This window comes from Ochotona princeps, chromosome 10 (assembly GCF_030435755.1).
Source record: "Ochotona princeps isolate mOchPri1 chromosome 10, mOchPri1.hap1, whole genome shotgun sequence".
Taxonomy (NCBI): Eukaryota; Metazoa; Chordata; class Mammalia; order Lagomorpha; family Ochotonidae; genus Ochotona; species Ochotona princeps.
In genome coordinates, this window is record NC_080841.1 from 25,872,503 (window position 1) to 25,886,499 (window position 13,997).

The 13,997-nt window shown below is 36.7% G+C and overlaps 1 protein-coding gene across 2 annotated transcripts in view; it reads left to right on the plus strand.

The window, feature by feature from the left end:
* The window catches only part of SPATA17 (spermatogenesis associated 17), a 149,363-nt gene that overhangs the window by 35,615 nt on the left and 99,751 nt on the right, over positions 1-13,997 (plus strand). For both annotated transcript variants that reach the window (XM_058669739.1, XM_058669740.1), the window contains one exon: positions 11,759-11,862. In XM_058669739.1, coding sequence (XP_058525722.1) covers positions 11,759-11,862 — 104 coding nt within the window. The remainder of the gene's footprint in view (positions 1-11,758; positions 11,863-13,997) is intronic.

Consider the following 13,997-nt stretch of genomic DNA (forward strand, 5'->3'; position numbering starts at 1 on the left):
TACTTTAATGTTTTCTAATTTCCATCATAGAACTCTTCTGTCTTTGGTTAGGCTTATTCAAAGGTATTTAATATTCTCCTCTACTTTAAAGGGACTAAACTTATAAGTTCTTTCTTTGTCATGGTGTTATTTGTATGTACTAGGGCATCAATTTACATTCATTAATTTTGTACCTTGCTTTCCTGCCAAAGTCTTTTATGAGTTTCAATAGTGTCTTGATTACATATTTTGGTTATTCATGTATACTCATGTCATACTTTGGTTTTTCTTTGTATATTCATGTCATCTATGAACAGGTGTATATATATAGTATATATAAACATATATGTGAATATATTAGCAGGTACATTTTTAATCATATTTGGTTTGAATTCCTTGAATTTCTTTTTCTTGTTAATAGCTCTAATAGGGCTTCTACTACTATACTGAATAGCAGTGGTGAAAGTGGACATCCTTGTGTAGTTCCAGATCTTTGTAGGAAATTTGCTCGTCTTTCTCCATTCATTATCAAAGTGAAGTTGTGTTTTTCACATATTGCTTTTATTATGTTGTAAAATGTTCCTTCTGTGCCTTTCTTGCTTAGGAATTTTAGCATGATGTGGCCCTGGATTTTATCAAATGCCTTCTCTGATCTATTGAGATGATCACATGATTTTGATTCAATTTGTTGGTGTTGTTTATCATGTCTATTGATTTGCATATATTAAACTATCTCTGCATAACAGAGACAAATCCCACCTGGTCTGCATGAAGAATTTGTGTGTTGAATTGTGTTCGCTTGTGTATACAGAGAATTTTTGCACCTATTTTCATTAGGGATCTAAGTCTGTAGTTCTGTTTCTCTGTAGTCTCTCTATCTGGCTTTGGTATTAAGGTGGTACTGGCTTCATTGAAAGAGTTTGGGAGAATTGCCAACCCCTTTTTGTTGATATTTATCTATCTATTTATTTATTTATTTATTTATTTATTATCTTATGATACAGTTCCATAGGTCCTAGGATTTCCCTAACTTCTCCCCAAATCTCCTCCCCACTACTGAGTTCCCCTGCATTATTACTATAGTATAATTCTTCATAAACAGTCATATGTCCATCATTGTGGGCATGGACAATAGCAGAGAATCCAGCATTCTGTTGTCAAGATATAGTTGACAGTTTCATTGGGAATCCATCTTTGATCTGGAAATAAAGATGCAGATTGTATTCTATTCTCTTATCTAGATACGATACTCTCCATTACACAGTTACTGTACATCCCCTGAAATGAAAAGCCACAAAACAAACTCAACAACAGAAAGAAAAAAAAGAAATTAAAAACACCATGAAGTTAAATAACATGCTACTGAATGACTAATGTGTCGCTGAAGAAATGAAAAAAATTAAGAATCTAAAATAAGAAAAAATATAATAAAGAAAAAAAGAAAGCAAAACCCAGAAAAATAAATATAAAAAAGAAAACAAACAAAAAATAATCTTCTAGAAGAAAGTGATGCTGCTATATGATATAGGAGTCAGTGAAAAATTTAATGAGAATGTATTTTGAAGAGATGGAACTAAAAAAAAAATTGAAATCCATGAGATACTGTTCCCGCTGATCTTTTTTGGAGAGATATGTCTCCTATAGGAAACAAATAGGTGGGTTTTGTTTTTTAAACCCAGTCTACTTATCTATAACATTTGGTTCATATGTTTAATCCATTTATATTCAGGGTTAATGTGAATGGGTGGTAGTTTGGTTCTGTCATTTTAGCAATAGATTTATTTAGTCATCTGTTGTCATTTTACTGGAGTGTTCTTTACATTTGCCTTTGGTTTTCTTCGGTGCTATACTTTTCTCTGTCAAGAGAACATCTTGTGCCCAGCGCAATAGCGTAACGGTTAAAGTCCTCGCCTTAAACGCACTGGGATCCCATATGGGCGCCGGTTCTAATCCCGGCAACACCATTTCCCATCCAGTGCCCTGCTTGTGGCCTGGGAAAGCAGGAGAGGACAGCCCAAAGCCTTGGGACCCTGTACCCATGTGGGAGACCTGAAAGAAGTTCCTGGCTCCTGTCTTTGAATCGACACAGCACCAGCCGTTGTGACCACTTGCGGAGTGAACCAGCGGATGGAAGATCTCTCTCTCTGTCTCTCCTCCTCTCTGTACATTTTCCTTTCCAATAAAATAAATAAATCTTAAAAAAAAAAGAGAGAGACCATCTTAAGTATCACCTTTAGGACAGGTTTGGTACAGGCAGATTCTTTGATGTTTTTTTGTTTGTTTGTTTGCTTGGTTTTTTTTTTTTCTTTTTTGCTGTGTAAGAAGTTTATTCAGTTTCAAAGACAAAAGGAAAGCTTTGCTGGGTACATTATCCTCAGCAGACAATTTTTTGCTTTTAGAATCTGTAATATGTTGCTCCATTCTCTTCTGGCCTGTAGAGTTTCCTGTGAGAGGTCTCCTGTGAATTTAACTGGCATCCCTTTATATGTCAATTCATTGCTTTTCATGTGCACATTTAAGGATCTTTTCCTTATGTTCAATTGAAGAGAGCTTGATTATTATGTGTTGTAATGTAGATCAATTTTGGTCAACCCTGTTGGGGATTCTGTGTCTTTCCTGGATATTGTTTCCCTAGATTAGGGAGATTTTCACTTATTATTTCATTAAATGCATTTCTAAACCCAGCTTCTCTTTCTGCACCTTCTGGGACTCCCATAACTCTTATATTTGGCTTTTTACCAGTGTGTCTTAATTCTTGAATACCTTTTTTTTTGCTTGATCCAGTTCTATTTCCAGCTTTTTCTTTGTTTCCCTCTGGTGACAGGGAGTATCTTCCAATTCTGAGATTCTTTCTTCTGCTTCCTTCTTTCTATTTTGGAGATCTTCACTGTACTTTTAATTTGCTTCACTGTCTTCTTAATTTCTGATATATCAGCTTTCATTTGATTCATTTCCTGTGTGACATGTTCCTTAAATTCCTTGAATGCCTGCTTTATATGCTTCTCATTATTGACAAGAAGTTTTATAAAAAGTGTGTTGAATTCTGTATCCCTCATTTCTCGATGTCTTCTTCAGTGAACTCTGAGGTTGGCAAAGACTTTTGCTCCTTTGCAGATGAGTCTTCAGTAATATTCATTGTGCCTATGTGTCTTCTTTTGCTCTTGGTCATTGTGCTTTTGGTTAACAGATTCTTCTCATTGGGGCAGCTTTCTAAGCTGTGTTAACCACAGGTCTACAGTTCAGTTTTACTTATTGCAGTTGGTACACAACTCTTTGCTTGCAGCCACTTGTGCCACTCCCTCCAGCAAGTTCCAGGTCTGGGTTCTTGTGTTAGACTTACACCATGGTCTCTGTGGCCCCAACTCCTGGCTCACCAATCTCCACTTCCTGTGATATCGTCCTGAATCTGCACCATTTTCTGTGCACAGTTTTTCTCCCATTTCTGGTTCACGCAGTCCCCAGGATTAGGAAGCTACCAGGTGTCCTATATACCTAGGATTTTGGTGGTGCTCATATTGCTGGAACCTGTTGGCCATTAGGTTTGGAGGCCATGTGGACCTATTATGAACTATATAATGTTAAGTCAGTATTACTTTCCCTGTGGGATCAGTGCAATGCACTAAGCTCAGTGAGTTCAATCTCAGTTCAGTGTATGCGCAGCCCACTGTTGTCCCTGCAGTCTTAAATTCTTTACCACACTGTACTAAATGGTGTCTAATGTGCCACTACTAGAGTTCTTGATCTGCTGGCCATCAGATCTGAGGGCTGCCCAGAACTCTCTTTTTTGAACCTGTAGGAAGCCATGCTGTTGCAGTTCACTAAGCCAGAAATGAATTCACTCCCAGCTCGGTGTATGCATCGTCCTCCTGTCCCATAGCCTTTATCTCCCTACATAAAATGGCAACTAATTCAGCTCTATGGGTTTTACTGGGCTGTGAAATCATCCCTATTCCTACACCACTCATTTGGGACCTGCCGCTCTGTCTCTGCTCCTGGTCAAATCAAACAGATTAGCAGGATGGGCAGTTCCTTGTCTGGGTTCGCCTCCTGAGCTCCTGGTGAACACCCTTCTCACTTTGTTGTTGGTCGAGTTCCGACTGCTGGTGCAGCTCAGATTACCACTCACTGAACGCTGCTGGAATATCTGGTCACTGCAACACCATACCATTGTGTCTGTGCTTTCCTGTTTCTGTCAGTCTCTGGGTGCCCCTCTGCTGTCATTCTGTCCTTTACTATTTCCTGGAATGTGCCCTCTCTGGTTTACACTGGCTAATGTTTTCTCATTTGTCAAAATATGTCCTTACGCTAATCTGCTATTTTGAGTCTCCGATTGCCTCCCTTTCTATTGTTTGAATAGCTTGTGGAGGATTGGTGTAAGTTCTTGGAATGTTTGGTAGAATTTATTCTTTGTTGCGAGGGATTTAATATCTGATTCAGTCTCCATCCTGGTTATAGGCCTATTGACATTTTTAATTACTTCCTGATTCAGTGTTTGCAGATTGTATGTATCTAAAATTTATCCATTGCTTCTAGGTTTTCTCACTTGTGACATTTCATTTCTTTGCCTCAGATTATATTTATTTGTGTCTTCTCCCTCCTTGTTTTCATTAGTTGAGCTAGTATGGAATCTCTTGGGTTGATTTTCTCAAAGAACCATTTCTTTAATTCTTTGATCTTATATTTTGGAGAAGGTTCCACGTACTGAAGAAAAAAATAATGTATTCTGTGTCTGTAGGATGAAAGCTTTTGTAGATATCAATTAAATTCATTTTTTTCTATTATCTGGTTGAGCTCTGTTGTTTCTTTGCTGAACTTTTGTCTCATCAGTCTGTCCACTAATGTTAGTGGTGTGTTAAGGTCCCCTACTGTTATTGTGTTGGTATCTGTTTCTCCCTTTAAATCCATTAATATTTGTTTCACACAGTTGGGTGCCCTGGCAATTGGTACATATATATTTAATATCACGAATTCTTCGTGATTAATGGATTCCGTGATTATTATAATGGGGCGGGAAAGCTGAGAAATCTTCCATCTCCTTAGAATGTGTGAGGAAGACATGAAGTATAACCTATCAAGATCATAACAGGTAACTTATAGATAACAGAATCAAATCAACATTAGATAATAGCAAAACTACAAAGCCATACAAGGGATTCAAGAGCGATCCTAACAACTTCTTAACAGGAGGTCATATGCACAGAGCAGGGGGCAGGGACCCCAAAAGGAGCAGGTGGACAGGAGGAGGCTTGTATCCCAACCCTAGAGACTCCAGGATCCTCACCTAGGACTATCAGTATGGGCACCAAGGGCTACATCCTAACTGCCAAGGAGACCACGGGGAATTGGAGTGCCTTTGGAGGCCGAGAACTCTGAGGTCATCCATTCCCATTTGGATCTACCACATGTGATGGAAGAAGCCCAAATCCTTCCTCGGAGGATCCAACATCATCAGAACAACAGCCAGGAGCCCTGAGTGGCCTCAGAAACAGAAGAACAGTAAACTTCCTTTGAGACTCGGGAGAGGAGCTTTCTCTGGTCCTTACTTAGTTCCAATTTTGGATCCCCACCCTCTCCTGCAATGACCATCAGGGTTGCTCTAGAGCCCCACCCCTAAAAAGCTTAGAATAGATAGAGAAGAACAAGGAAACTTAGAACCAGACAGGAAATAGTCAGCTTGGACTCACATATACCTTACTAGGTAGGACACAAAGATAAGTTACTCCTCACTAAGGTCTTGAAGATTTCTGTGCACACCCCTCCTAAAACTGTTCTGCACCTCAAATGTTGACATATGCCTTGTTAGAGTTATAAGCCAGTTTAGACTACCTTAAAACCTATCAAGTTCAGTAACAAAACAAACAAACAAACAAACAAAAAAAAAACCGAGACAGCTGAATAGTACCCTATAGCCATTTTAAGGTGTGTAGATGTTGGTTGTACATAAACTAAAATTGAAATGTCAATGAAGTAGTCACAGGATGTGGTTAAGAACCTGCATTTTTTTAACATATTGGTCACTCAATACCATGTCAATTAACTCCATAATATTGTAAATTGTTGTTGATGTGATGTTGTGGCTTTTAATTGGTCAGGATGATGTTCTGCCAGCTCAGCCTTCAGACCAGAGATGGTCTTCCCAAGAAACTGTTGAATGTTTCTGGACAATAAGATGCTGGACTCTGTGCTTGGTATATGCCTGCAATGAAAGAATCTTGACTTTGAACTATAATACTGCAATAAGGTGGAGTAATCCACCACAGGGGGAGGGCATGGGGAGGGGTTGGGGGAATCCCAGAGCCTATGAAACTGTCACAAAATGAAATGTAATCAATAAAAAAAAATCATCAGGACCAACAATTCTGTGGCTGTTTACCTCCTAAGTTTCTGGAACTCTCCCCTTCCCACTGACCACTGGTGGAACACTGATCCCTGTTGGGGTGTTTTTTCACTGCTGCACCACTGTTGTATCTACTGCTTCCTCTTGTCCATGGGTCTCCAGACATCCCTGTGCCATTGGCCTTTCCTCTCCTATTTCTTGAGATCGCACCTGCTCCGTTTTTCTTCTGCTCATCTTCCTCCATCTGTTTTAACCTGTCTTCACCCTATTCCATCATCTTACATGTTTAAATGTTCTATTACCATGAAAAGAGGATCGCTTAAAGGGCCAGCCCAGTGGCTGAATAGCCTAATACTCTTCTTGCGAGCACTGGCATTCCATATAGGTGCCATTTCATGCCCTGCCTGCTCTACTGGGAATGCAGTGGAGTATGGCTCAAATCCTTGGGTCCCCACACCCAGATGGGAGACCTGGAGGAAGCTGCTGGTTTCTGATCAGTTTAGCTCCCACCATTGTGGCCATTTGGACAGTGAGCCAACAGATGAAAGTTCTTTCTGTCTCTCCTCTCTTTACGTCTGCCATTCCAATAAAAATAAACAAATTTTTAAAAAGAATATCTGTTCATCTTTCCTTCTCTTTGTTGTACCAATAGTATGTGAAATTATTAAATTGATTGTGGAGAAAAGAAATGTTATAATGTTATGTCATATAGGATTGGGAAATAGTATTAAAGGGAAGCAGCTACATAAGGAGTTGTTATTCACAGTGTTTGCTAAAAATAGTTAAGATTTTCATATATATTCAGTATATGAGAAATATATTTTAATATATGATATAACATGTATCACTACTTTTTAAAAGACTTATTCATTTTTATTAGAAAGGCAGATTTAAGATTTACGGAGAAAAGAGACAGAGGAAAGATCTTCCAGCTGCTAAATAGCCACAATGACTGGATCTGAGCCAATTCAAAGCCAGGAGCCTCTTCCAGGTCTCCTTGGGTGCAGGATCCCAAGGCTGTGTTCCATCTTCCACTGCTTTGTCAGACCATAGGCAGGGACCTGGATGGGAAGTGGTGTGTCTGGCACATGAACCAGCACCCATAATGCGTGCTTGCACTTGCAGGTAGATGCTTAACAGTTGAGTTACAGCATCAGCCTTAGTTATCACTACTTTTATTTATATTTATTTAGCTGTCATTGAAGAGTTTATAAGCCTACTCTTCTTTACTCACACTATTGTCTTCTGGAATATTGAACATAGTAATTGTAAAAGTACAGTTTTAAATAATAGTTGATTTCTGCTTCTTGGATTGTTGATAGGTCTTTTTCAATGAACTGATTTTTCAATTCTTCATTTAATTGGAGATAAGACTCCTTTTCTCTTTGGGCATATTAAGGAGACTCAGAACTTTAGGGTTGAAAATAAACCCAATGCAGAGAAAAATTTTCTATGAGCAGATGGCTTTTTGATATATCAAGGTTTTGCCATTTGTTTTAGTGCTTAAATAAACATTATTTATCAGACCACTTACATTTTGGTGTTACTTAATGAGGAATATGCATCATTGATTTGACTAGCTTAAGAGGTCATTTAGAACTTGCCTGTTAACAAGCTGTAATCTGCTGAACATACAATGACTTTGTTTAAAATTATCTATTCACAGCCGATCAATGACAATAGTTTTATACCAATCACTTCTGAAAGTTTGCTAATTATTTTGAAGGACAAGAATACTAGTCCTCTTGATCATGTTTTAGAAAGTGGTAACCCAGTCACCTTGAAATCACTAAGAGGTTTAATCAAAACTCAGTTTCCTTTATTAAAGTACATCTTTAAGAACTGGAAGTTATTTATGACATATGAAGAGAAAATGTAGGCAAAACTCAAGCCATTTGTTAAATATTTGAAAATTTCCCCTGTACTGTCCTTATTATATCCATTAGCTATTGGTTAAATTGGGCTCTGTATACAGTTAGAAAATCTTTTAAATTCAAGAACACACACACACAGTGTTTCCTTTTAGACAGGATATTTGTAAGATGTTAAATTAAAAAACATGTATGCAGCTTAAGACTGACCTGGATTTGTGTCCTAACTCTGCCATTTACTCTTTTACTGATTTTGTGACCTTGAACAAATTACTTAACCTCAGTTTCTTCGTTTTTCACGTTGAGATCATGCCCCATTCACAAGGATATTGTGTGAATTAAAGCAGTTTGCATAATACCTGGCTCATGAGTGGAGCTCCATAAATTTTAGATTCTTCATTTCAGTGATGGTGGCTTCTTCACACACTCAAATGCTCCGATTTTACTGGCTCATTATATGCACTCATCACTCACAAAGCCACTTAAAACATGCCTTCAATTTATACTTTAGAGTGGATTACTTTTAATTTGTTACCTTAACTACCAGTACTTATTATGTCCTTTAATACTCAATTGTGAATGAAATAATTAGTGTTGAAAGGTAATTGTAGCCTGCCTCTTGGTAGATGTCCAGGGGGTTAGTTGTATTAGAACTAGGTTCCCTAATATTAAAGCAATGGCAACCTCTCTGGTTATACTTGGCAATATTTCCGGTAATTGCCATGTTTAGAGAAGGAGAGAAGCCTGGGTCAGGCGTTTGTTGTTGTTGTTATTTTGTTGTTGTTGTTCTAGAATCCAGGACGTTTTTCATATTGCATCACGGAGTTTTTAGCTGGTTTCAGTTGTTGAGCTTACAAACTACTAGTCAGAATGGGTGTACCAGTAGGTTAGTATTATCTACTCATAAACCTCCTCATCCCTCTTTCCTTTCCACACTCCAACATATATCTCTGATGGTTCTGGCATAATTTTATTTCATTTAAAATGTAATGATCATGATGTAAGTATTCTTCTCCTTTAATTTTTTTTCTGTGGGCTGAGTCACTTCTAAACAACGGATTATTTTTTCTCATACATGTATTTATAAATACACTCTTCTATGATAAATTTATTATAGAAGATGCAAAAAATATATGCTGAAAGGTTTGAAATCATAACCAACCGTATGACCTTAGACAATGATTTAACTCTTCTGTGCATCAATTTCCCCTTATATCAAAAGTGACTGTTAATAATCCTATTTTGGAATAAGGCTGTACTGATTAATCAGAAAAGTAGTGTGTGTTTTATCTTGTTAGCATAAAAATCAGCTAGTGAGACATAGTTTCTAAAGTAAATACAGGAGTATCATTTTAGAAAAGTTAATTTTTATTTATTTAAAAATTCAGAACATCTGAGAAGTATTTTTAAAAGATTAATTTATTTGAAGGCCAGAGTTAAAGAGGAGACAGACACATACCATATCTGTAGTTTACTCCCCAAATGGCGCCTATGGCCAGAGTTAGACCAGACAAAAGCCAGGTGCCAGGAACTTCATCCTGGTCTCTCAGGTGGGTACAGAGACCCATCCACACTGGGTCATATTCAGCTGCTTTCCTCAGCACATTAGGAGCTGCGTGGGAGCAGTCAGGACTTGGGCCAGTGCTCTTGTGGGAATGCAGAGTCTCCGTTGTGGGTCACCACTACTCCCATGACATTAGCAGGGCATTGGTATTAGAGGTTGAATCAATTGAACCTAGTTGTTCCAGTACAGGATTTGAACAGTTGCCATGTATACTCACCCTAATATGACCATGATTTGAAAGAAAAATAGATGATCTGAAATCATGCAAAATATTTTTCTGCACTGATATTTATCTTGTCAGTATTCAACTTACACATATTTAGACTATAATAGTTTCTCATTACTTTTTTAATTAAAAGTATGTGTATATGTTTAGTGATTATGGCAGTGCTCTTGAACTGCTAAATTTTTGAGACCTTTGAACGGAGACTGGTTCATGATATTTAAGTTATTCCTGTAACCATGTAAACTCTAGGAAATGAGTTTAAATATATATGCAAGGCTGTTATTGTTCCTTCGTATTTGCTATTTGTTCGTATTCTAACTCTTTCAGTGTGATTTGTGTGTGATTTTCCCAACAGGGCTGATATATCTTCTTATTTTTCTTTTGGGTTTTTCTCACACAGGTAGTAGTATAAAATATAGGAGTTAAGGAAGTTGAGTCTCATGATTATTGGAGCTGTATAAGTTATCTTGGAGATCAATTAATTATATTCTATTACACCCTCAGCACTCCTCCCATTTAACCATACATATTACAAACACATGCAAACACACGATTATATGTCTGGTAATAAAACTGTTTGAATGTACCATTGCAGTGGGAAATATAAAAAGCAGATTTTCCAACAGAATTTTCCATTCCTTGAATAATACAGCTAATATTGTTCCTAGTTCTATATTACAGTGACTAACAGAATACACTCTGGCAGCTCTGATTTGGTTACTGGGTCCATCATTGGTAACCAGGTATTAATAGGAAAGTAGTGTATCGTTTTTGCCATTTTCTCATCAATATTTGCGGTAATAAGAGCATGTATCTAATAGGAAAATCCTCAAGATTAAGTGCAAAAATAAACTAAACCCTCATAATAGTGCCTGGTACATAAGCTCATAAACATTGATTGTTGCACTTGTTAAAATGTTATCATTCCAGAGTAAGGTATCATTCAATTTAAATATTTAAATACAACTCAAATTAAATGGTCTACTTAAAGTACACAATGAACACAAATGCAATCTTCTGGGCCATGGAAACAGTTGCACACTTTAGAAACTTACAGTAGTAATAGTTATGATTCATGAAATAACTATAGGGATGTCAAGATAAACCATGATTACCTAAAGCCATATTGTTTTTTTTCACATATTAAATGTTAAACATATGAGTAAACTTGAGTTTGAATATAAGGGAACTTCAAAAATTTGTGGAAAATAGAAATGAATTAAAAAGTTTTCTTTTTAAAAAAAATGACTTATTGTGTTTACTTGAAAAAACAGAGTTACAGACGGAGAAAGATCAAGAGAAAGTGAGAGGTTTTAACTACTAGTTCACTTGCAAGGTGGCTGCCGCATCCAGAGCTGGGCCAGACTGAAGCCAGGAGATACATCTGGGTCTCCCATATGAGTGCAAGGCCCCGCAGATGTGGGTTAAAGCCATGCTTTGCTGCTTTCCCAGATGTGTTAACAGTGAGCTCGGTTGGAAGTGTATTAGCCAGGTATTGTGCCAGTATGGGATGCTGGTATTGTAGATGTTGCTTAGTCTTTTAACCCACAATACTGGTCCAAAGATAAGCTAATTTTGTGCAAAAAGGTTTTAAAGTTCACACATAGTTTTCTCATAATATACTTTTCCATGAACTATTTTGTGTATTCTCATATATAGTTTAGTAGTGGCAAACTGCAAGGATTTTGCATTACTAATTATAATTACATAGATTTTAAAGATCTACTAATGTTTTTAGGAATATGCTAAATGACTTGCTTTATCTCTGTTTACATCTACAGATTCAGAAAGTATGGCGAGGATATAGGATTCGAAAGTACTGCTTTAATTATTTTTATTTGAAAGAATACCTGAGAGCTGTTTCAGAAACCAATGAGGCAATTAGGTGAGTACAATCGTTAGCATACAGTGAACCTTTCAGAATGATCATTAAGAGCTGTTTACCATTTCGATACTTAGAAATATTTTTCTGAGACTCAATAATATTTTAGGAAGAAATTGAAGGATAAGACACAGATATATGCCTCTGTTTATCTTGAAAGCTAGTGGTTATGTTTAAAAACATCTTGAAAACTGACCATAAGCAGATTTTTAATGGTGTGTTATCATGGTATTTTACAAAATAGTTTCAGTAAAATTATCTCATAATGAGATGAATTTTTGTGTAAAATTATCCTATAGATGAAGCTTTAAATATGCTAAGATTTTGATGTATTTTGAGAAGTATGTTCTGTAGCAAAAAAATTGTTCCCTAAAAAATAATATCATGGAACATGAAAAATGAGACTAGGTAACTGATTATTTTTATTTTGAAAGCCATTTAAGAATATTGGACCTGGAGTTAGCCATATGGTGACATTTTCTTTAGATTTTTTTTTCAAAATGAGGTTATTGCAATATTATTCACTTTACTTTCCAAAGCTCTCCATGTGTTAAATTTCTGTATCATTTAAAAACTATTTTTCCGCTTGTGGTATAACATTTTTAAATGACCGTATACTTAGTAAAGGGAAGTAGGAATTATAATAATCAGCATATATGTGGTTCTTTACTTTTAAAAATTCGACTTGTTATTTAGCCCGAAACTTTTTGAACTTCATGAGATAAACAACTTGTAAAAATTTATTAAAAAATTAAAGATTTATCTGAGACCCTACCGTGATATGTGTTGTAAGATGTATTTGACCTTTTTGCTGTATCTACCAAGAGAATGAAGAGGGTTCTCAGAAAATGTCAAGATTCGGAATGTATGCACAGCTAATATGAAGGGCCCCAGAAAAATCTGACAGAGACTTAATTCATATCGTCACAGAACCTGGTCTCCGTGGAAATAGAAACTGAAAAATGTTCACACTTCTAATCATTGACAGAACATATACCAGGATATTGCATTTCTGTCTACGTAATGAAGTCTCTGTATGCTTAGCTCCCCATCAACATAGTTATTCAGGAGATTGGGTTTCCTGATGAAATTCAAAATTACCTGGTTTGAAAGTTCATCCCTCGTGTTGCTATGAGGCTGGATGTCATTTGAGTATCTCACCGCAAAGGATGAATTTATGTTTAACGAAGTAACAATGAGCCTCCTTCTAACTAAGTTTGATTCAATAGCCAATTACACTTAAAAACAAGGATATCAAAAATTCTGATGGCATCTATGTCTATGAAAAAGGAACAACGCAGCAATCCGACAAATAAGGTCTAAGGGTTTTATCAGTACAAAAAGATTGAATCTAATTTTGATATTTTAAGAATATGATAAAAGATATACCTGATGAGGGACTTCCTTAAAATATTTGAGAAATAATTTTCAAATTCATATTTTTACCTGTGTTGTACAAATCAATCTGACCATTGTAAATTAAGTGCAGAGAATTCAACTTGGTTTCATTTGAAAAAGTAATTAAGTTCTTGGAAGGCTTCAGTAAGAGTCAGTGGAAAGAGTAGGAAACCTCATATACACATGAGTTTTACTTTTATTGGATAGGCAGATTTATGGAGAGAAGGAGAGATGGAAAGATCTTCCATCTGCTGGCTCACCGCCCAAGTGCTGTAGCAGCTGCAGCTGAGCCAATCTGAAGCCAGGAGCCAGGAGCTTCTTTCAGGTTTCTCACTTGGGTGCAGGGTTCCATCTCTCTCTCTTTTTCTTCCTTGCTTCCTTTCTTCTTTCCTTCCTTCCCCCCTCCCTCCCTCTCCCTCCTTCCTCCTTTGCTTTGTTTCTTCGTTTCTTTTTTGTCTTGTTATACTTACATTTTGCCGCTTACATTCTTACCTCGGGGTCTCTATCTCCAGTGCGCTAATATTCTGAAGATGCTCCAAAAATTTTTAATTGCCCTGGTAGGTTCTTCTGTTAATTAATTCATTCAATTGTTTTCCTTTTAAGTCCTTTTTTTTTTCAACTAAAAAGGTCCTTAATGATGTTTTCCTAAATGTAAGAATGCTATCATCCAGCCATAAGTAATCTTACAAAGTGCAGAAGCAGCTATAGTATGTTTAAACTCACACACAGACACAGCCTCT